General features: G+C 42.3%; 1 protein-coding gene and 1 non-coding gene across 5 annotated transcripts in view; one reads left to right on the forward strand and one right to left on the reverse strand.

The window, feature by feature from the left end:
* The window catches only part of KANSL3 (KAT8 regulatory NSL complex subunit 3), a 100,030-nt gene extending 78,178 nt beyond the window's left edge, over positions 1–21,852 (reverse strand). The window contains exons 1-6 of one of the 4 annotated variants that reach the window (XM_053587367.1): positions 21,450–21,852; positions 19,880–20,144; positions 16,714–16,884; positions 5,607–5,697; positions 5,293–5,478; positions 60–191 (exon numbers count right to left, since the gene is read on the reverse strand). In XM_053587367.1, coding sequence (XP_053443342.1) covers positions 60–191; positions 5,293–5,478; positions 5,607–5,697; positions 16,714–16,884; positions 19,880–20,094 — 795 coding nt within the window. In that variant the 5' untranslated portion in view covers positions 20,095–20,144; positions 21,450–21,852. The remainder of the gene's footprint in view (positions 1–59; positions 192–5,292; positions 5,479–5,606; positions 5,698–16,713; positions 16,885–19,879; positions 20,145–21,449) is intronic. The other 3 variants (XM_053587368.1, XM_053587369.1, XM_053587370.1) reach the window with 3 other exon arrangements.
* Positions 20,329–20,435, forward strand: LOC128585152 (U6 spliceosomal RNA). The gene has a single exon (XR_008379894.1). It is a non-coding gene; the product is annotated as a U6 spliceosomal RNA (small nuclear RNA).
* Positions 21,853–22,147: the final 295 nt, after the last annotated feature.

The raw sequence follows: 22,147 nt of genomic DNA on the forward strand, positions 1-22,147 counted from the left end.
TGGCTTGAGTCTAAAAATTTCACATGCCCCAGTTAAGTCTCCTGAGCCATCTAACTTACTGGTTTATTATGGGAAAGCACCCCCACAGCAGGGTCCCACGGCCTCTTCAGTAGGAGAGACAAGGCCTCAGCTCCTGCAGCCCCTGTCTTAGTGTTAGATGACACAAGCATTCGGTCAATCAAGGTCGGGATCTAGAAAGGAAGAAGAACAAAGAAACATCCAGTGTGAACACACAACCTTCCCATCACCAGAAATCAGGCAGGAGGTCACAGCCCCACGATGAGCCATAGTCAAACTTCAACTAAGCCTGCCAAACCTTTCTCAGGAGCAAAAGCAAACGAATAGCTGAAAAGCATGCTTTTGCCATGAGAGGTAAATGGGTACAGTCCTTGGGAAAGCAATCTGGTGATATGTATCAAGAGACTAAATTTATTCCTATCCTTCTTCCAAATGATTCTATTTCTGAAAGCATTCCCTAAAAAAATATACACACGTGTCAGACACACACACACACACAATGGTGGGGAGGGTTATACACAGAAACAAATTCACTGTCAATAGGAATCAAAAAGTGAGAATATGGGGCGGCGCCTGTGGCTCAGTCCATAAGGCGCTGGCCCCATATACCAAGGGGGGCGGGTTCAAACCTGTCCCCGGACAAACTGAAACAAAAAAATAGCAGGGCGTTGTGGCGGGCGCCTGTGGTCCCAGCTACTCGGGAGGCTGAGGCAAGAGAATCGCCTAAGCCCAGGAATTATTGAAGGTTGCTGTGAGCTATGTAACTCCATGGCGCTCCACTGAGGGTGATAAAGTGAGACTCTGTCTCTACCAAAAAAAAAAAGTGAGAAAATATATATATATATATGTATGGCAGTAGTTAAGCCAGTTATCCACCTAATTGGATATTAAGGATTACAGGCAGTGGCCAAGTTACACATATTCTACTGACATACAACTCGCACTTATGAACGAGGACTATTATAGGTAACAGGTAAGCTTACATGTTTCAACATACAAATTCAACTTAAGAACAAACATATGTCACATAAAAGCTATAACCCAGTTATAACCTAAGAATGGGGGAAGGGGTAAAGGGGGGGAAGGGAGGGGAGGGAGGGGGGAGGTGAACGGAGGGAGGGCGATTGGTGGGATTACACCTGCGGTGCATCTTACAAGGGTATATGTGAAACTTAGTAAATGTAGAATGTAAATGTCTTAACACAATAACTAAGAAAATGCCAGGAAGGCTATGTTAACCAGTGTGATAAAAATGTGTCAAACGGGCGGCGCCTGTGGCTCAGTGAGTAGGACGCCGGTCCCATATGCCGGAGGTGGCAGGTTCAAACCCAGCCCCGGCCAAAAAAAAAAAAAAAAAATGTGTCAAACGGTCTATGAAACCAGTGTATGGTGCCCCATGATCGCATTAATGTACACAGCTATTATTTAATAAAAAATAAAAAAATAAATAAAAGAACAAACATATGGAACCTATCTCATTAAGACTGTCTGTACTTTCAATTTTTGTTGTTGTTGTTGTTGTTGCAGTTTGGCCAGGGCCAGGTTTGAACCCACCACCCTCAGTATAAGGTGACGGCGCCCTACTCACTGAGCCACAGGTGCCACCCTGTACTTTCAAATATTTACAAGAATTTGTAGTTACATACAGAAATAATTTTGCTAAAATGTTACAGGTAAAACAAAACATAAAAATTTATCTCTACTCAGGTACTATATTATGCCAAAATAGTAATAACGATCTTTATGGAGTTATAGGTAACTTTTTCTTTTATAGATTTCTGTGTTTGCTAAATTTCCTTAATGAACATCAATTAATGTTTTAATTTTTTTTAATCTCCATTTTCACCTAGAGTACTGCCTTCAAGCTGCAGAATGTTAAAAAAAAAACCTGTTACTGTGTTCAAAGAAATATATTCTACTCTGTGTGTATATTTTCTATATACTATACGCTATTTTTCACTATCCACCAAAATATGATCTCATAGATGTGCAAATATAGGTTTCAGACATGCTGATGCTTACACTGAGAAGAAATATCTGTGTGAATTCCATGCTACCCACAAAAGGTCAAAGTGACCTAGGGGAAAGGAAAGATTTTTAGATGTTAGATGTAGTTTTCAGAAAAACATAAAGGTTTTGAGAAATTGGAGAATAAAAAGTACTATGGTTTGATGCAGGCTGTAAAACTTCAAAGATAGAAGGAGCAGATAAGCTGCTCCTAATTTTAAAAGATAGAAACTAAAAAGGTTTCTGCATGAGAAATTGAGGATTATAAACATTAGACCTTCTCAGTTAAACTCAGGAAGCAAACGTCTGAGCAACAATTACTGCTACAAAGCACCAGACCAGTAGTTCTGCAAAGGAATTTAATCCACAAGAGGTAACGAAGACAAATATGCAAATAAAGCAGAGACTGATAACTGCATGAAAAAAACAGAAGCCCCACATTGCTACAATTCAAACCATTCAATGGAGAAGTCAGGCAATTTTTATTTATTTATTTTTTTGAGACAGAACCTCAAGCTGTCGCCTTGGGTAGAGTGCCATGGCATCACAGCTCACAGCAACCTCCAACGCCTGGGCTTAAGCAATTCTCTTGCCTCAGCCTCCCGAGTAGCTGGGACTACAGGTGCCCGCCACAACGCCCGGCTATTTTTTGGTTATAATTGTCATTGTTTGGCAGGCCCAGGCCAGATTTGAACCCGCCACCTCTGGTGTACATTGCTGGTGCCGAGCCAGGCAATTTTCACCTAAAGATACAGCATGTAAAGTGAGACAGTTTCTTCAGAACAGGAAGAGCTCCAACAGAATGTGATAGAAGAGCTTTCTAATCAGATACCAGCAAGAGGCAAGAATGTGTAGAGCTTATTCCAGGAACAGGTAGACTGAAGTAAATAATTCAAGCAAAGAAGTAAAAGAACAAAGGGATAAAACCAAACTGCAAATGCCCCAACTGGCCATTTTTTGAAATTTATTCTATAATTGTGAGCCACTCAACACTCTGAGGCACAGGATCTGATCTGAGTTAACTTAAAAGCATTATCTGGCAGTAGAGTATGCCCAAGAAACCGAAAACCCTTGAAACTCACTTTCTGTCAACACAGTTATTAACCAATAACTGACTTCCCTGCTTAGAGCTGGGAAGACCAAGCTTCCCTGGCTTTTTCAGCATTGCATTCACTCTCAACAGCCAAGTTAAGAGGCTAGGGTCTCTTCTCTGCCCTCTTTATAATGGTGAAAGCAACTGGTACAAGAACATGACCCCATCCACCCATGCTTTTAACATTCAGCAAGCACTTTAAAACAATCCTATAGTCATTTATATCCTTTGAAAAACAACCTTAGTATTTGTTATGAATCTAAATAGTCATGAGAAAGTAAGTCTGATAATGAGGTACTGTGGAGGGCACAGCCCAGAGTGGACATCACCTCAAACCTGAGGCTCTTGAGGACTGGTATAGCTGTGAGCCTTCCACCATTCCAGCTGACAGCAGGGCCAGACAGCATCCAAATGTAAACACCTGTCAAGATCGTAATATCTGAATGCCACCTCCTTCACATGGGACATCTCCAGCCAGTAACTTAAATAGGGAAGCAATACAAACTCTTTCTTATTAGAGAAATTACCGAATCATGCTAGCCATGTTAAATGAGGCAGAGCCACCAGAGAACTGGGACTCTGGTCACTACCAACCCTCATCCCCTAGGCTGTGGTTCTCAACCTACCTAATGCTGCAACCCTTTAATACAGTTCCTCATGTTGTGGTGACCCCCAACCATAAAATTACAACAAAATTTGGGGGTCACCACAACATGAGGAACTGTATTAAAAGGTCCTGGCATTAGGAAGGCTGAGAACCACTGCAAGTGTCTTCACCAATGTGCTTTTACTGTAAGTAGAATGCTGTGGAGAACATTGTTGAAAATATATATTTATGGGAGTGTTTACAATGCCCACGGATCACCACCCTCTGCCAGGATCTTGTCTTGGTCCCACACCTCACATCCCCACCATTCACCTCCCGGGTCCAGGGTTTCTACTGCAAAGGAACAGTATACAAGGAAGTCTGGGACTGTCTCTCCATGTGTCTTTCTTCATTAGGAAATTATTTCCACCGCAAGGATCAGTTCTGTTCTCATCCCAGTGTCTGGCACATGGTAGGCATAAAATAAATATTACATGAAAAAAATGTCAAATTTCCTCTATGCAAATCATTAATGTAACTAGTCCTGAGTTTTGTTTTATTTCAGCACTATGTCAGTCTTCTAACAAACTCAGTATTCTTTAACTTATAAATAGGTTAGAAATAAGTCTGAAAGTTCTGGAGTGACAGCTTGGGAAAGCTGCTGGCCAGGCAACTTATAACAACAAGATGTGCTTGCTTCCTGCAAAGGAGAAAAGAAAAGCTATTTTTAAAAAAAATTCAAGAATGGAATTAATCTAAGTAGTCTGAGGCCATTTTGCATTTTGGGACAAAACATCCCAAATATTTCAAAAACCTAAATCATCGTTAATGGTTACTGTGTGCATACTGTGTCCAATTTTGTGCCAAGCACTCTGTCTAAATAATTAACTTTCACAAAAATTATAGATAAGTAATATCAGTCACATTTTAGAGATAAGAAAATGGAGAAAGGAAATGTCCAGGTTAACATAACCAATCAGTGACAGAGCTGAGATCAGTGAGGCAATCTGACTCCAGAACCCACACTCCACCACACTGAGCATGGCCTGATGCAATCACTAAAGGAACGGCAAACTGTAGTCACCCTGAAAATTATTTTAATTTTGTGCAATACTGTCTAAGTAGGAAACCAGGGAAATGTCATGATATGTTTGTAAGAATTATCAAAGTCCAGTGATGCTATCGAAGGTTCATCACGTGAGTGACTGAGGAATGGCAACCCGCCAACACTCCACAATCTGCGTCTTACATCCTTTTCAACAAACTCCTTCCCTAGTAAACCCTTCATCTCCCCCATAATAATTCAATTCAGTGATGACTCAACCCACAAGCTGCAAGGCTACAGAAACTAAATGTGTACCGTTTTTCATGTCTCATACCTCATCTGGAAAAAGCAGGGCCAAAATCATTTACACCAGATACAAGTATGAAATGTTACCTCATCTCCTACTAACATTAACAGTACACCCATTAACTTTGGTCATGCCCTCTAGGCTGACCAGTAAATGATTTGTTCAATCCCACATCCTGAATCCGCAACAAAAGCTGGCTAGTCCCAAGACAGGGCAGACACCAATCACAGCCTTACCTTCCCTTTTAGTGTCTGCAAAGCATCCAGGTAGGCTGCCAGCATGGGCAGACTCAACGTCTCCACAAGGGTGGTGTGAAGCCACTGGATCAGCTTGGTGTCCCAGCTCACACTTGCCAGAGCCTGCCGCACTCTCCTCGCACACTTGTCCACAGCAACACGACGCAGCACTGGCTCATTACAAGCCTGAAGGATGTAAGTGGAAGTGATAAAACATGAGGACCACCTGGTTAGCAAATAGGGGGGACAAGTCAGTCAGCCAGTGAGGCCTGAATTAGGAAGAACCCACCATGGGCAGATTTCTGGTGTCTTACCCCTTCATTGGCCAAGCGGGCAAGGCGGTCAGACTGCAGGGCTTTGAGGATCTTGTTAAACAGCTTGTTCTGGGCCATTGTCCAGCCAGTCCTATAAGGGAAACTCTGAGGAATTATAGTCAAACCCTTGGGACGCTCCCTATGTATGTACACCATATTAACAAGATTATGCCACATTTTTTTATTCCCACTATGACAGAGCATAAGTGAAAGTAGCTTAATCTAAGACCACTAAGCTAAAACACGAGACCTAGATTCTGGAACTAATCCTGCCAAAGAATAGCCTCAGCACACATTTGTATTAATAATATACACACTACAAGCTTAGACCATCTGTAAATGAAATCTTTTAGGCTAGTAAAGCTAATTATTTACTTAGTGGCCAAGAAAATCTCATTAGTAAAGAAAAGCACTACACCACTGCACAGATGTATTTAAATTTCACAAGTTGTATATTTCACACAAAAAGGCAAGCTGGATCAGCAAGCATTTTAATGTACCAAAATCTCAGACTATGGTAAGAAGTCTAGGCCAGGCGTGGTGGCTGTAATCCTAGCACTAGCACTTCCAGAGGCTAAAGCAGGAGGACCACTCGAGCTCAGAAGTTTGAGGTGACCTATGATGATGCCACTGCACTCTAGCCTGGGAGACAGAGACCCTGTCTCTCAAAAAAAAAAAAAAAAGACAATCGCCTAAGCCCAAGAATTGGAGGTTGCTATGAGCTGTGACACTACGGCACTCTACCAAGGGTGATACAGTCAGACTCTGTCTCTAAAAAATAAAGAGGGACTTTACCTAACAAATGCAAACACTGTAACCTAATTCTTTGTGCCCTCAATAAAAGACAACAAAAAATTTAAAAAATAGGCTCCGTGCCTATGGCTCAAGCAGCTAAGGCACCAGCCACATACACCTGAGCTGGTGGGTTCAAATCCAGCCCGGGCCCACCAAACAACAATGACGGCTGCAACCAAAAAATAGCCAGGCATTGTGGTGGGCGCCTGCAGTCCCAGCTACTTGGGAGGCGGATGCAGGAGAATCACTTGAGCCCAGGAGTTGGAGGTTGCTGTGAGCTGTGATGCCATAGCACTCTACCCAGGGTGACAGCTTGAGGCTCTGTCTCAAAAAAAAAAAAAAAAAAAAAAAATTTTAAAAAACAATACTCTGGGCCAGGTGCAGTGGCTCATGCCTATAATCCTAGCACTCTGGGAGGCCACGGTGGGTGGATTGCTTGAGCTCACAGGTTAGGTTCAAGACCAGCCTGAGCAAGAGCAAGCCCCAGTCTCTACTATATGTAGAAAATCAGAGGCAAGTCAATTTGGTAAATTATGCAAAAAACCTAAGTCAGATCACATCACTCATTGCAGAAAATCCTTCCAGGGCCTCATTTCAATCAGTTAAAAGCTTAAGTCCTTGCTGAGCTGTGTGGACTCCATTGCTTCTCCAACCTCACCATCAACAAATGCCCCCCCCACTTACTTTTCAACCACGTTTCCCACACCTTTCCCTCCCTCCTACTTCCCCCATCACAGACCAGGCCCTTGCCATTTGTTGCCCTGACCTATAACAATGGTTCCCTCTCCCGGGCGGCGCCTGTGGCTCAGTCAGTAAGGCGCCGGCCCCATATGCCGAGGGTGGCGGGTTCAAACCCAGCCCCGGCCAAACTGCAACCAAAAAATAGCCGGGCGTTGTGGCGGGCGCCTGTAGTCCCAGCTACTCGGGAGGCTGAGGCAAGAGAATCGCTTAAGCCCAGGAGTTGGAGGTTGCTGTGAGCTGTGTGAGGCCACGGCACTCTACCGAGGGCCATAAAGTGAGACTCTGTCTCTACAAAAAAAAAACAATGGTTCCCTCTCCCATCTCCTTCAGGTTGCTATTCAATTACCATCTTCTACTGAGGCTTCCTCTGATCCATCCCTATTTAAAAGTATAACACCTCAAACCTACCCTGGGATTCCCTAACCCGCTTTCCAGCCATATCACCACTGCATGTTCTATCCATTCTATGTATTTATTTAGTTTATTTCTTTCTGCTAGAATGTAAAGGCCACTATGGCCAAGATTTTTGTTGGTTTTATTTAAATGCTATATTCCCAGCATGAAACAGAGCTTGACACACACCAGGGAGTTAAACATCCATTTAATAAGTAAATAGATAAATTGTGTGCACAATGCATTTTAAGTTCTCTAAACAGCTGGGTCTATATTCAAGTCCTCACACACCACAGCACAGAAAGCTAGTGAGTTCTGTGAAGCAAAGAAAAACAAAGAAACATGATTTATGCTCAATGGTAAACTGAGCCCTTCGCCATTCCAAGATTGTCAAACTGCAAGGAAGCTGCCTAAAACACTATCAACAATCTCAATTTCCCTTGCTTTACAATAGAGTAGCATCCTGTCTACCATTATCCCATCCCACCAGATACCCCAATTTCTACCTGTCATGGCTCTAGAAACACCAATAACATGACTCAGTGAGTACGCAGAAGACAAGTCACCCTTTGGTATTAACTTTGTACAACTAGCCCAATATCCCTGGGTAGAGCAAATACCGTATAGAAAGGAGGAAAATAATAGTCTGACTTCTTTTCCTTCTGTAAAACAGAATCTCCACCTACCACATCTCCAATTCTACAACTAACCACAGTTACATGGTCCAGGAGAACCCTAACCAGGGGCTAAGACTCTACCCAGCTCTGCAATAAAGAGTTATGTGCTCTGGGTCTCCTAGTCCATAAAACAGACATGGACTAGATGAACTCTTAAGTTCCTTTGAACAATAAATAAAAAATTTAGGTTAGCTATGATTACTGACGGCAGCCAAAATGAATAACAGAGAAAGAATGAGATGACTGTCTTCAAAAGCACCCTCATCTACAGACACTTTCGTTGATAAATCCTTCTTAACTACCAAAGCCTCCCACCCTTTTATAACTTCCTTGCAGAGGTACTAGAAGCAGTCTTAGGTTTCTTGGGATTGTCCTTTTTCTTATTTTTCCCTAGTTCTCTTAGCTTAATTCCTGCTACTTCATCAGGATCCAGTCAGTTTTGGTGTGGTTTGATATTCAGAGAGGAGATTCAGGACTTGGGAAAAGGGTAGAGGGATTCAACCCAATACTGGGACTCAGAATGCCTTGGGAACAAGAAGGCATGTTGGGAAAAGTAGCTCCAGCCCATTGGTTCATAATCTTGTTTTCCTTTACATTATTTAAACACACAACATATTCACATGATCAGCATTTCTCTTATGTACAGCCATTCTCAGATGGGCTTGAGGATTTGGTAGTGACAGGCGGTGACAAAGGATGCTTACAAGTAGTCTGAAAAAGCTCTTGGGAGATATATGGATATATCTTCATATTAATTAATACACCTCTTTGTATTTAATAGCTGGTTAGGTTCTACTCTATTTGTGGGCATTTAAGTTGTACATCTTTTATTGCTATTTATAAACAGTTGCAGGGACCATCCCTCATTTTCCGTGCAATACAGACACACATCTATCTTTATTATTATACATGCATACATGTGTAACAATACACGTAAGATAAATTTCAAGTGGAAATGAAAGATCGAAAACTGTGTTAAAATTTCTAAATTTCCAGTTCTGTGAAAATAACAGATACAAAGAACTTACAGTATTTTGAAAGTGATATTCTATTATAGCCTTACCTCTGGTAATAATGCTCACTTATAATCAATCAGATTAAGCAATGAATACAATTTCTTCACATTCAACTATGTATGGAGGGCGGCGCCTGTGGCTCAGTGAGTAGGGAGCTGGCCCCATATACCAAGGGTGGTGGGTTCGAACCCAGAACCAGCCAAACTACAACAACAAAAATAGCTGGGAAGGGCAGCGCCTGTGGCTCAAAGGAGTAGGGCGCCAGCCCCATATGCCAGAAGTGGCGGGTTCAAACCCAGCCCCAGCCAGAAACTGAAAAAAAAAAAAAAAAAAAAAAAAAGCCAGGCATTGTGGCAGGCCCCTGTAGTCCCAGCTACTTGGGACGCTGAGGCAAGAGAATCAATTGCCTAAGCCCAAGAGCTGGAGGTTGCTGTAAACTGTGACGCCACAGCACTCTACCAAGGGTGACAAAGTGAGACTATGTCTCTTAAAAAAATAAATAAAATAAAATAAAACAATGCCTAGAACTTTCTCAAAGCCTACTGATCATATAGCAAACTTTAATCCCAAGAACAGAATGAAATATAATTTATTTATGAGAAACCAACATTTTCAAAATTATCTTGTTCTTTATAATAGGATGCTTTCTCTTTTTGTTGTTCTTACCTTATATTTATTCTGAAACCCAAAATGATGGGTGCAAGGAAAATTACATGAACAAAAGGGGAGGAGAGTTAGAAAGTTATTTTGAAATTGCTACCCTACACAATGACAGTTGAAATTTAAATTTAAAAACCACAATGTTGAGAGTCTAAAATCCCAGAAAAAGTTCTTAGGATTGCTACTGGATATATAAGAAAGTGATTCCAAAAATTGCAACATGTTCTTTATATTTTGTCAGCTTCGTGGGAGGCTGGAAAATTAAGTGGGCAGAAAAGAGTGATCTAACCCAAGATTAAGATAAAGCTCATGCAAAAGATATAATTAAGGAAAATTTTTAAAAATAGGAGACAGAATTTTAAATGCAAGTCTAAACAGTCAAATGAATTGATGGGAACTGTGTTGAGTCAACTAGTTCTCCATCTAAACCTATTCAATTTTAATGAGTACAAAAATGCCTTTCTTCATTTCTTAGATGAGATCATATAATCTTTTGTTCTCCATGTTCTAACTGAACGAACCTGAATGATATGCTGTCTTCTGGCTCATCCTATTCAAAGTAGCCAAAAATAACACACTGATCGTACAAAAATCTAATATTTTCTTTTTTTCTTTTTTTTGAGACAGACCCTCAAGCTGTTGTCCTGGGTAGAGTGCCATGGCATCACAGCTCACAGCAACCTCCAACTCCTGGGCTCAAGCAAGTCTCCTGCCTCCACCTCCCAAGTAGGTGGGACTACAGGAGCTCGCCACAACGCCCGGTTTTTTTTTTTTTTTGTTGCATCCGTCATTGTTGTTTGGCAGGCCCGGGCTGGATTCGAACCCGCCAGCTCAGATGTATGTGGCTGGCGCCTTAGCTGCTTGAGCCACAGGTGCCGAGCCAAAATCTAATATTTTCAAAGGTAATAATTTCTCTGCTGTTTCAAGGAAGATTAAACCAACATTAAAATATCCACAAAACAGGGAGAAACAAGAAAATCAGAGAAACTCAGTAAGTCACACTTTTCTTTTTCAGATTATAAAATTCTTTGCCTAAACTCTAGAAGAAAAAAAGGAAAAGAAAGCAGGTAGTGGGAGGGGAGAGAGGGGAAATAAACAGCTCAAAAATACTGGACGTAGAATATCAAACACCCAGCCTAGGATTTATATATAGAAAATACAATGTCAAGGTACACAATCAGAAACAGTTTAGAAAAAGAGAATGGGGTTTTTTTGGCTGGAAGTTAGAAGTTCTGCTTTCTAAGATAAGACAGTTTGCTTTGCATGCTACATTGTTACTTAAATGAGACTAGCCAAAGTCCATTTGAGCATGCTGAAAAGTACCATATGGAATACTTTGTTAGCTGTCTTTCAAAAGCTATGCATCTAATGAAATTTGGCATTTGACAAGCATCTGGAGGAAAAAAAAAAGCTTGTCCAACATCTTCTGCACTACATCTCTATGCCAGTAAAAACAAATTTCAAAGGTCTTCTAAGTCCCATGGTCATGGCACACTGACATAAAAAACGCAATCCAGACATGGTCAGCTAACTTCTTTCATAAGGGGCTGGATAGCAAGTATTTCAGGGTTTGTGGGCCATATGGTCTCTGACACAATTACAATTCTGCAACTGTACTACAGAAGCAGCCCTGGATAACACCCAATAAGTGGGCATGACTATATTCCATTAACACTTTATTTCTGGATGCTGACATTTGAATTTCATGTGTCATGAAATACTACTCTTCTTCTGAGTTTTGTCCAACCACTAAAAATGTAAAAATCATTCCATACAAAAACAAGCAATAGGCCATAGTTGGCCCACAAGCCACAGACAACTGCTGATCTAGACAATTAAATCAGGCAGAGACATTTAAACCATTTCACTAAATATCAGCTATTACTAGAAAAAGCTGGAGTTAGGCGCAGGGGGAGGGCTTTACTTTCTAAACATAAAGTTATCTGAAGGCAGATGCTACTGAAAATAATTCAAAAAGAGGGGAAAAAGCCCTAACCAGGAAACTGAGTTTCTGACTCCATGGTTGAAGAGCAGTGCAAGCCCCCTAGGGAAAAACTCCAGAGTTCTAGGGACTTGTTGTATCGTCTATGGAGTTCCCAAAGTAGGAAACTAATTTTATAAGACTTTATACAAGAAGAAAGGAAGCAGTAATACAACAATCAAGTCAAGGGAAAGAATGGCAACAAGATGATTATAATCAGAAAAGAGGGAATTGCAAGCTCAAAACAGGCTATGTAGATCTAGGGACAGAGTCATAAAATGATGACTTCCCAAACTCAAGCAAAGTATCATCAAATAATGAAATTAGTCATGTGTAAAAGTTACCTACCAAAAGAGATGGTTTATAAGCCTATTCCTAATAAGAGGATGCCTCCAAAATCTCATCAGACAATAAAGAGACGAATAATCTGAGATAAACTGAGTGCTAATGAATCATATCAATCTGTGGCTAAGGAGGAGGTCTATATGGGAGATTGGAGAAACACAGCCAAAGAATCTGCTAGTGTTTCTCTAAAGGAGTTTCAGATTCCATAATTAAAAAGAGGGGGCACCCTGGCCTATTGCGCGGGCTCATCTTGCCTAGAGAAAAAATAAGTGCATACAGCTATTCCGCTGTGTTTCCTGTGCAAACTCTCTCCACTTGCTTTTCCATTTCTGGAAGAGAATGGCTTCCAAGACTTTTCTACTGAGAACAGATACTCTGGCCAGGACACCCCAGTGTCTCTTATGCTTTGCAGCTATATCTCTCCTTGTAAATTAAGAACCCAGTATTCATATGCATTATTAGGTTTCCAATGACTGAAAAAGCATGATTATCTACAAAAACTTCTTCATCATAACTATGGGTAAACTGACAAAAAACATCATGCAGTTTTCCCGTGCACTTCCTGACACTGCGAACTGAGGACAAGTCAGTAAAAAAACACTAAAAAGGGACACATAACCATATGAGGCCACCTCAGCAACCGACTCATCTATCACCCTTATGGCCCAGGGTATGGTAGTCAAAGCCATGGGCTTCAGAGTCAAACTGCTTGGTTTGAACAAATCCCCCTGTTCTATCACTTTCTAACTAATGTTTCTTAATCTTCCTAAGTTCAAATTCTTCAACCTGTAAAATAGAGATAAAGGAGAGTTATACCTTCAAGAATTACTAGGAGAATTAAGAGAATGCATTCAAGTGCTTGGCACAATGTCTGATACCTGGAAAATACTCAACAAATAGCTCTTTTCTTTTTAACCACCATTGTTACATATTTTATTATTTTTATTTATATATATATTTTTGAGATAGTCAAAAATCGCCCTTTATCGCCCACGGTAGAGTGCGGTGACGTCACAGCTCACAGCAACCTCCAGCTCTTGGACTAAAGCCATTCTCTTGACTCAGCCTCCCAAGTAGCTGGGACTACAGGCGCCCACCACAACGCCCAGCTATTTTTTTGTTGCAGTTTGGCTGGGGCCAAGTTTGAACCCGCCACCCTCGGTATATGGGGCCCGCACCCTACTCACTGAGCCAAAGATACCGCTCATATTTTTTATTATTAATTGTAACAATAGTAATAAACTCATATGCTGAATACACTGATTCCAGCAATATTCTAATAACTGAACTCCAATCGTAGCCATTTTCCTCTTTATCTGACACACTAAAGAACTTCTTAAGGCACCACAATAATTCTAGTTCAAGACGTCAAACACCTTCTTCATAAGCTCTTATGGATTTTTTTTTTCCTTTACTGAGACAGAGTCTCACTACGTCACCCTCAGTAGACGTTGTGTCACAGTTGTGTCACAGTTCACAGCAACCTCCAACTCTTGGACTCAGGTGGCGCCTGTGGCTCAGAGAGTAGGGCGCCGGCCCCATATACCGAGGGTGGCGGGTTCAAACCCAGCCCCGGTTGAACTGCAACCAAAAAATAGCCGGGCGTTGTGGCGGGTGCCTGTAGTCCCAGCTGCTCGGGAGGCTGAGGCAGGAGAATCGCTGAAGCCCAAGAGCTAGAGGTTGCTTTGAGTCCTGTGACATCATGGCACTCTACTGAAGACGGTAAAGTGAGACTCTGTCTCTACAAAAAAAAAAAAAAAAAAAACTCTTGGACTCAAGCGATTCTCTTGCCTCAGCCTCCTAGTAGCTGAGACTACAAGCACCCAGCACAATGCTCAGCTATATTTTGTTGCAGCTGTCATTGTTGTTTAGCAGGCCCAGGCCAGGTTCGAACCCACCAGCCTTGGTGCATGTGGCTGGCACCATAACCCCTGTGCTACAGGCGCCAAGACCTCTTATGGATTTTTTTATACAATTTTTGTTTATTTGTTTATTTTTAGAGATGGGGTGTTACTATGTTGCCCAGGCTGGCCTCAAACTCCTGGGTTTAAGGGATTCTTCTACCTCAGCCTCTTGAGTAGGTAGGACTATATAGGCACATGGTACCATGTTCAGCCAAGCTCTTCAACCAAGATGCAGAACTGAACTGCCCTTCCTCCAATAGTGACTCACTTGATCACACAAGCAAACCTGTTCAATTTCATTTCCAACTTCTAGTCAGCCTCATAAATCATGCCAATAACCTCAAACTTTCCTACCCTTCTTCCAACTTCTCTCCATTTCATTACTAAAAATTAAGAGTGTTTGGCTAGGCATTACAGCTCACACTTATAATCCTAGCACTTTGGGAGGTGAAAGAAGGAAGATTACTTGAAGCCAAGAGTTCAAGACCAGCCTGGGCAATAGCAAGACCCTGTCTCTAGACGAGGCATGGTGGCTCATACCTGTAATCCTAGCACTTCAGGAGCCCAAGGTAGTAGGATCACAATAACTCAGGAGTTCAAGACTAGCCTAGGCAAGAGCACGACCCTGCCTCCAATAAAAACAGAAAAATTAGAGCAGCACCTGTGGCTCAGTGGTTAGGGCGCCAGCCTTCATATACTGACAGTGGCAGGTTCAAACCTGGCCCCAGCCTAACAGCAACAAAAAAATAGCCGGGTGTTGTGGCAGGCACCTGTAGTCCCAACTACTCCGGAGGCTGAGGCACGAGAATCGCCTAAGCCCAAGAGCTGCAACACCATAGCACTCTACTGAGGGTGACAAAGTGAGACTCTGTCTCGAGAAAAAAAAAAAAAAAAGGCTCAGTGCCTGAAGCACAGTGGTTATGGCGCCGGCCACATACACCAAGGGTGGCAGGTTCAAACCTGGCCCAGGCCAGTTAAACAACAACGACAACTGCAACAAAAAAATAGCCAGGCATTGTAGTGGGTGCCTATAGCCCAGGCTACGTGGGAGGCTGAGGCAAGAGAATCACTTAAGCCCAAGAGTTGGAGGTTGCTGTGAGCTGTGATGCCACCGCACTCTACCAAGGACGACATAGTGACACTCTGACTCACAAAAGAAAAAAAAAAAAAAGAATGTGAAAGTATATAGCCACTTTGGAAAATAGTATGGCAATTCTTCATATTTAAATACAGATCCAGCAAATTTAAACATATAATCTAGCAATTCTACTCCTAGGAATATAGCTAAGACACTTGAAAACATAGCTCCACACAAAAACTTTCATGTAAATGTTCATAGCAGTTTTATTCATAATAGCCAAAAAGTAGAAACAACCTAAATGTCCATCAACTGATTAAAGATAAATAAAATGTAAGCTATCCATACAATGGAATACTGATACATGCTACAGCATGGATGAACCTTATAACCATTGTGCTAAGTGAAAGAAGCCAATTGTGAAAGACCACATATTACATGACACTATTTACATGAAATGTCCAAAATAGTCAAATCCATAAAGACATAAAGTAGACTGGTAGGTCCTAAGGAGTGGAGGGAAACAGAGTAACCTAAAATGTTCATCAAATTGATAGCAGTGACAGGTGTAAAACTCTGAATATACTAAAATCCACGAGTATACACATTAGATAGGTGAATTATATGGTATATAAATAATATCTCCACAAACCTTTTATGTGATTAGATAAATAAATGTTTGCCAAACGAATAGAGATGAATGACCTAGAAAGAAATATCAAGTTCTGGCTCGGTGCCTATAGCTCAAGTGGCTAGGGCGCCAGCCACATACAGTGGAGCTGGTGGGTTCGAACCTAGCATGAGGTTCGAAACAAAAAATAGCCAGGCGTTGTGGTAGGCGCCTATAGTCCCAGCTACTTGGGAGGCTCAGGCAAGAGAATCGCTTAAGCCCAAGAGTTTGAGGTTGCTGTGAGCTGTGATTGCACAGCACTCTACGCAGGGCGACAAAGTGAGACTCTGTCTCCAAAAAAAAACAAATTATCAAGTTCTCCAGAGATGGCAGGAAGCATGGGAACAAAACTAGCCAGCAAAAGCAAATGCATGAAACAAGCGTAAGTGTGCCCTCAAAACCACAGATTACAAATCTAGTTTTAAAATCCACTGAAACATTTGTTAGCTTTTCATGCAACTCCAAAACATTTTCATTAAGCAAGTTACAGACCATACAAGCACAAATATACCTTTAATTATTTATGGTCTGGGTGATCCCTATAGCATAACTTGTATAATATATAAGCTACAGAACTAGAAATACCTATCAAATGTAATTCATTTATTTAGTCAACAAACATTATATGCCTACTGTGTGCTACATTCCAAACATGGCTGAGATGTAAGCCCTGCTCTCACAGAGTTCACAGCATTATGAGCTAAGAATTATAATTTGGACTTGAGTGGCTGCAAATGAAAAAAGCACCCAATAAATGTGTTTCACTGAAGATGATGATACAAAATATAACTATAGGATGGTGACCATGAAACCCTGCAGTAACCCATCCTCCCAAGGAATGGCCTACCTGTTGACATGCTCCTCCCAGTCCTCTGGTGGGGGAGGAGCATCTGCATCAGTCCTGGCAAAGATGACATGCCTTTCACATTCATTCATCACGCTTCGTGCCTTCTGATTGTCATAGAGTGGCATAGGGGTTGATGTGACCGTCTCCACGTCTATTGGGACATCTGATTCACTGTAAACAGGTGAGGAAATGGGACCAGGCCACAAATACTTCACACAACACAAGTGTTTAACAATCATCTGGTTGTCAAAAATGACTATTTAATATAATCAGCTTTAAATTATGCATAAACACATCATATTCACAAGAATGTTGACCCAAAATGCTATTAAGGACATAATACCTACCAGCATAAAGTCATCTTAAAATGAATCTATACGAAACTGAAACATTTTTTTAGAAGACAAATATATTCTATTTGTGAGCAGCTATTTTTTAGAAGACAAACATATTCCATAAGCAAATAGTTGATTGCCTATTGGACATGATGTCCAATACAGTAGCTGTAAGTCACCTGTGACTACTTAACTAAATCTAAATTAATATAAGTAAACAGAATTAAACATTTAGTTCCTCAGTTACATCAGCAACATTATCAAGTGCTCAACAGGTGTTGTGGCTATTACCATCATACTAGACATACCAGGTATAGAACGTGTCTATTATAGTAAAGTTCTGCTTAAAAGCACTGGTCTAGAGGTTTCAATTATTCATACGAACTTTCCCTTTTGTTAGCAAGTCAACTGGTAGTAAATTATATGCTTGTAAAAGCCTGTGCTTATCTGAGACAGATCACCCAGAATGCAGACACCATAGCTATTTATTTATCTCACTTTGTACAGAGCCCAGAACAGAAACAAATCTAAATGAACACCTGAAGTAGTTCTTTCTTATTTTAAAATGATGTTAATGAAATCCTAGTTCCCTGTAGGTCCTTCCCCATTTTATGGTACATTGCACCAACACTGTAATCTAAAATACTACACCAAACAAGCTGGTCTATCTACCTTTCTGACCTCAATGACCTTACTACATCCATTCCCAATGACTACAATAATTGTATCATTATGGAATGAAATGAAGTAATGTGCAGCTAGATGTTATGGTAGACTAAAGAGCTAACTGCCTTCTCTGGGCGAGACAGTGGGCTAGGCACTGGACACGCATGCCTAAAAGAGAACTCTTGATTCTACTATCCCGTACCTACCCTCCCTGTATTCCCTAACTCACACCACAACCTAGCTGCTTATGCCAGAAATCTAAGAGTCATCCTAATTCTACCGTTCTCCTCAACCCTGGCTCCTCTTTTCAATTCATCAGAGCAAGTCTTATTGGTTCTCCCTAGGAAATTTATCTCCATTTGTACTATTCCCATCCCTATCCAAGTGACCATAATTTCTGGCCAATCTTAAATCAACTGCAATGGCTGCCTAGCTGATCTACTAAACTCTAAGCTTACACTATAATCTATTCAACAGAAACTCAAAGTGCCCTTTTTAGTAATGAATTGGATCTCTAGTTTAAAATCCTTCAATGACTTCTTACCACTCTTTTTTTTTTTTTTTTGGCCGGGGCTGGGTTTGAACCCACCACCTCCGGCATATGGGACCGGCGCCCTACTCCTTGAGCCACAGGCGCCGCCCATACTTCTTACCACTCTTACAATCAAAGTCCTACATGAGGCAGCCTCTGTCAACTTCTCCCTACCTCCTATTTACATCCTACTGCCACCATCTTCCAGACACACTGACCTAAAAAAGTTCTTAGAACACGCCAAATTCTCACTTTCAGGGCCTGTATGTATCGAGAGAAGACTTAGAAAAGGAAATAATTTTCTAAGTACCAAAACAAGTCAACAGAATCTCACTTTAAGAAAATGTCATGTAAAACAAAAATGTCATGAGATAGAGACACAGGAATTTCAATATCAGCAAGCTATTACATAGCAAACAGGAAAAAACTTACTATTTAAAGAAGCTTTTCAGTTATACCCTAGGCCAGAGGTGTAAGGATTATGCTAGATTATTTCCTAAAGTCACAGATCCATTGCCCTGTACAACCAAAAAAAAACAATAAAATACCAACATCATTGGGAAATCGAAATAAAAATCACTATTTCACGTGTTTAAAATACACACATCGTGGTAACTCTACAACATTAAGGATTCATGGAGGGATCTACAGAAGCAAAATATAGTATCTCTAACCTCCAACAAAACTAAAGCCTGTGCTTGAGGAAAGATTAAGCATTAGATGAGATTAAAAACAAAAAACCTCTCTCCAAGAGTTTACGAAATTAGTAAGGACATAATTTGATCAGAATAAAACAAATAACTCTTGAAATGTAAGAAATTAGAATGCTCAAAAGAATGGCCAAATAGGTTTATTTAGGCCCAATGTAACTACATCACGTATCAGGTAGTAAATTTAGGAAATGTTCTTAGCTTATCATGTAGGCTAACTAAAAATATTAGACCCGAGGAAGGTTTAGATTAATGCATGGGTGGCAATTCTGAAGCAAGCAAAGAAAGAAAACCATGTCTTGAGAATTCACTTCTAACCTTTGGGTGTGAAGCCAGGAAAAGCAAAACACATTACTATAGAAAAGCTATTGTTAAAAAAAACTTTTTAAATTTAAAAAAGCTATTGTTGGCCAGGCGTGGAGGTGCATGCCTAATGTCCCAGCTACTCTGGAGGCTGAGGCAGGAGGATCACTTGAGCCCAGGAGTTTGTGGTTACAGTGAGCTATGATGATGCCACTACACTCTAGCCCAGGCAAAAGAGTGAGACAATGTCTCAAAAAAAAAAGTTATAAGGAGTCTTATCCTGTGTGGCACGTTCTTAAAACAAAATTTTCAGTCTTTTTCTTCACCAGTTAAAATAGTCCTCTTCAATTTCCTCTTTCCACACAAGTCCTATTATCTATGTGGAACAGGTTGTCTGCTTTCTTTGCACATCTTGCTTTCCTAACTCTTGTTAGGAGATGTCTCATGAGCAGATGTCCACATTCAGGCCTGATATCCTCATGCTGCTTGAAAAAGATGCCTAATTAAACTTCCACGCTCCTCCTACAATCTCCCCCAATCATCCCCAAGAAAATCCTCTCTAATCCCATCTGATCACTGTCCAGTCAGGGCAGTAGCAGCCCTTAGAAGCCCAAACTCACATGGTACTTTCATGCTGCCGACGCGGAGTGACAAAGAGCATGCGGGTGGGGCGAGCACTACTGGCATCTGGGTGGGCACTCCAAGGCTTGGCATAGCTATGATCCAGAAAAACCAGGTCCAGCTCCCGTTCGTGTACTGAAAGCTGGAAAAGCAATGACGTGCCCATGCGCCGAGCTGAAGTCTGGAAGTCCCTCTCCCCACCCCGGTGGGCCATGTCAGTGGAGGGGCAGCAAGTCAGAGGATGGGTATGTGCATGCTCATCACCTGCAGTGAAATATTTCAATGTAAGTCAATTCTGATATTTCAATTCTCTCCCCATCTAGACTATCTAATATGCTTACTTTAAGACCTACTATCATTCATATGAAGTATAGATTATACAGCAGACTTTTGCCAATAGAGGGCAGGTTCCTGAGATCCCACACTACCATCAAAAAAGGTCGCACTGGTGCTTGCTTTGGCAGCACATACACTAAAATTGGAACAATACAGAGAAGATTAGCATGGCCCCTGAGCAGGAATGACACACAAATTTGTGAAGCATCCCATTAAAAAAAAAAAAAAAGGCCAGGTTGGGGGGCGGGGGGAGATCCTGGGCCTAGCACTCTGGGAGGCAGAGGCAGGTGGATCACTTGAGCTCAGGAATCCCAGACCAGCCTGAGCAAGAGTGAGACTCTTGTCTCTAGCAAAAATTAAAAAATTAGCTGGGTGTGGTGGCAGGTGCCTGTAGTCTCAGATACTGGGGAGGCTGAGGCAAGAGGATCCCTTGAGTTCACAAGTTTGAGATTGCTGTGAGCTATGATAACAAGGCATTCTACCCAGGGCCACAGAATAAAAAAAGAAGAAAGAGAAGAAAAAGCCAGCACAGCACCCATAGCTCAGTGAGTAAGGGCAACGGCCACAAACACTGAGGGTGGCGGTTCAAGCCAAAAATAACCGGGCATTGTGGCTGCGCCTGTAGTCCCAGCTACTTGGGAGGCTGAGGCAAGAGAATCGCTTAAGCCCAAGAGTTGGAGGTTGCTGTGAGCTGTGATGCCACAGCACACTACCCAGGGCGACATAGTGAGACTGTCTCAAAAAAAAAAAAAAAAAAAAAAAAAAGGTCATGAGCTACTCCATAATCAACCTCCATAAAATTCACTAACTGGAAATTTGACTAAATGGTTCACAAGGACCTCCTATGTGTAGACACTAAATTTGCTTGGCCAGCACCACAATTTTCTAGGTGGGGGGGAAGGATTTTGGCAAACAACAGGAATCATTAAGGTGAATTCTTTAAAAGTGAAAGCTCTCGCTCCACACCATTTTCTGAAGAGTATGGGAACAGAGCCACGGCAGCTAGAGAGCGAACCTTTCTGAAGGAGCAAGGCAACATGTGCCTCGGGGACGCTCATCACGGCAAGGGCTCCATTCCTTTCAAGTTTCCCTTCATGGTAAACAAAAGTTTTGCAACTATATGCCTCACAATATTTAGCAGTTTATAAGCTATAAAAACGAGAGCCTCCCACGCCCCCCCCCGGCAAAGTCCGTGATAAAATTATATACCCCAGGAAGCCTTCTCCACCTCACCCTAAGTGGCCGAGTCCCGGGCAAACTGCCCACTCCAGGGATGTTCAGGGGTTCCCGCCACTGAACCTTAAAACGGCCCATCTAGGAGGCAGGGGTTGTGATTCGCGCTTTACTGACGAAGACGCTGGCTCAGGAGGAATGAAGTGAACTTGGCCAAGATCATCGAGAGTTCGCGACGAGGTAGAGCCGCCTGGCCCCCGCCTCCCGCTCCACCCGGCCGGGCTCGGTGTCCGCGTCACGGCGGCCCAAGCGCTGCCCCCGCCCGCCCCCGGCCCAACATGCCCGGGTGGCCCCGGCCGCCAGCTCCAGTCCCCGGTCCCCACATGTCCCGGGAGCCCCGACGTCTTCGCCGAGGCCTCCGCCCGCTCCAACCGCGGCCTCGACCCCCCACGGCCCGCCACCCCCTCACCAAAGCCGACCCTTCCCTCACCGCAGTACTCCGGTCACGCGCTCGGCCCGGGCCAGTTCTCTGTGCGCGTGCGCGTTACCGCCCCCAAGCGCGGGCCCTCTGGGCACCGAGTAGAACCCGGAAGCGGATTAGCGCCTGGGAAGGGAAGGGAGGTGAGCGGTAAAGTCCGGAAAGGACAAAGCTCCAACAATTTCCTGGGGAAGAAGGGCCAAGGAACGTACGCCGGTCTCGAGGCAGAACGTCAGCACCGAAGCCAAGAGGTTTCGTCTCCTGCATTTCAGCAGGGAAA

This window comes from Nycticebus coucang, chromosome 4, assembly GCF_027406575.1.
Source record: "Nycticebus coucang isolate mNycCou1 chromosome 4, mNycCou1.pri, whole genome shotgun sequence".
Lineage (NCBI taxonomy): Eukaryota > Metazoa > Chordata > Mammalia > Primates > Lorisidae > Nycticebus > Nycticebus coucang.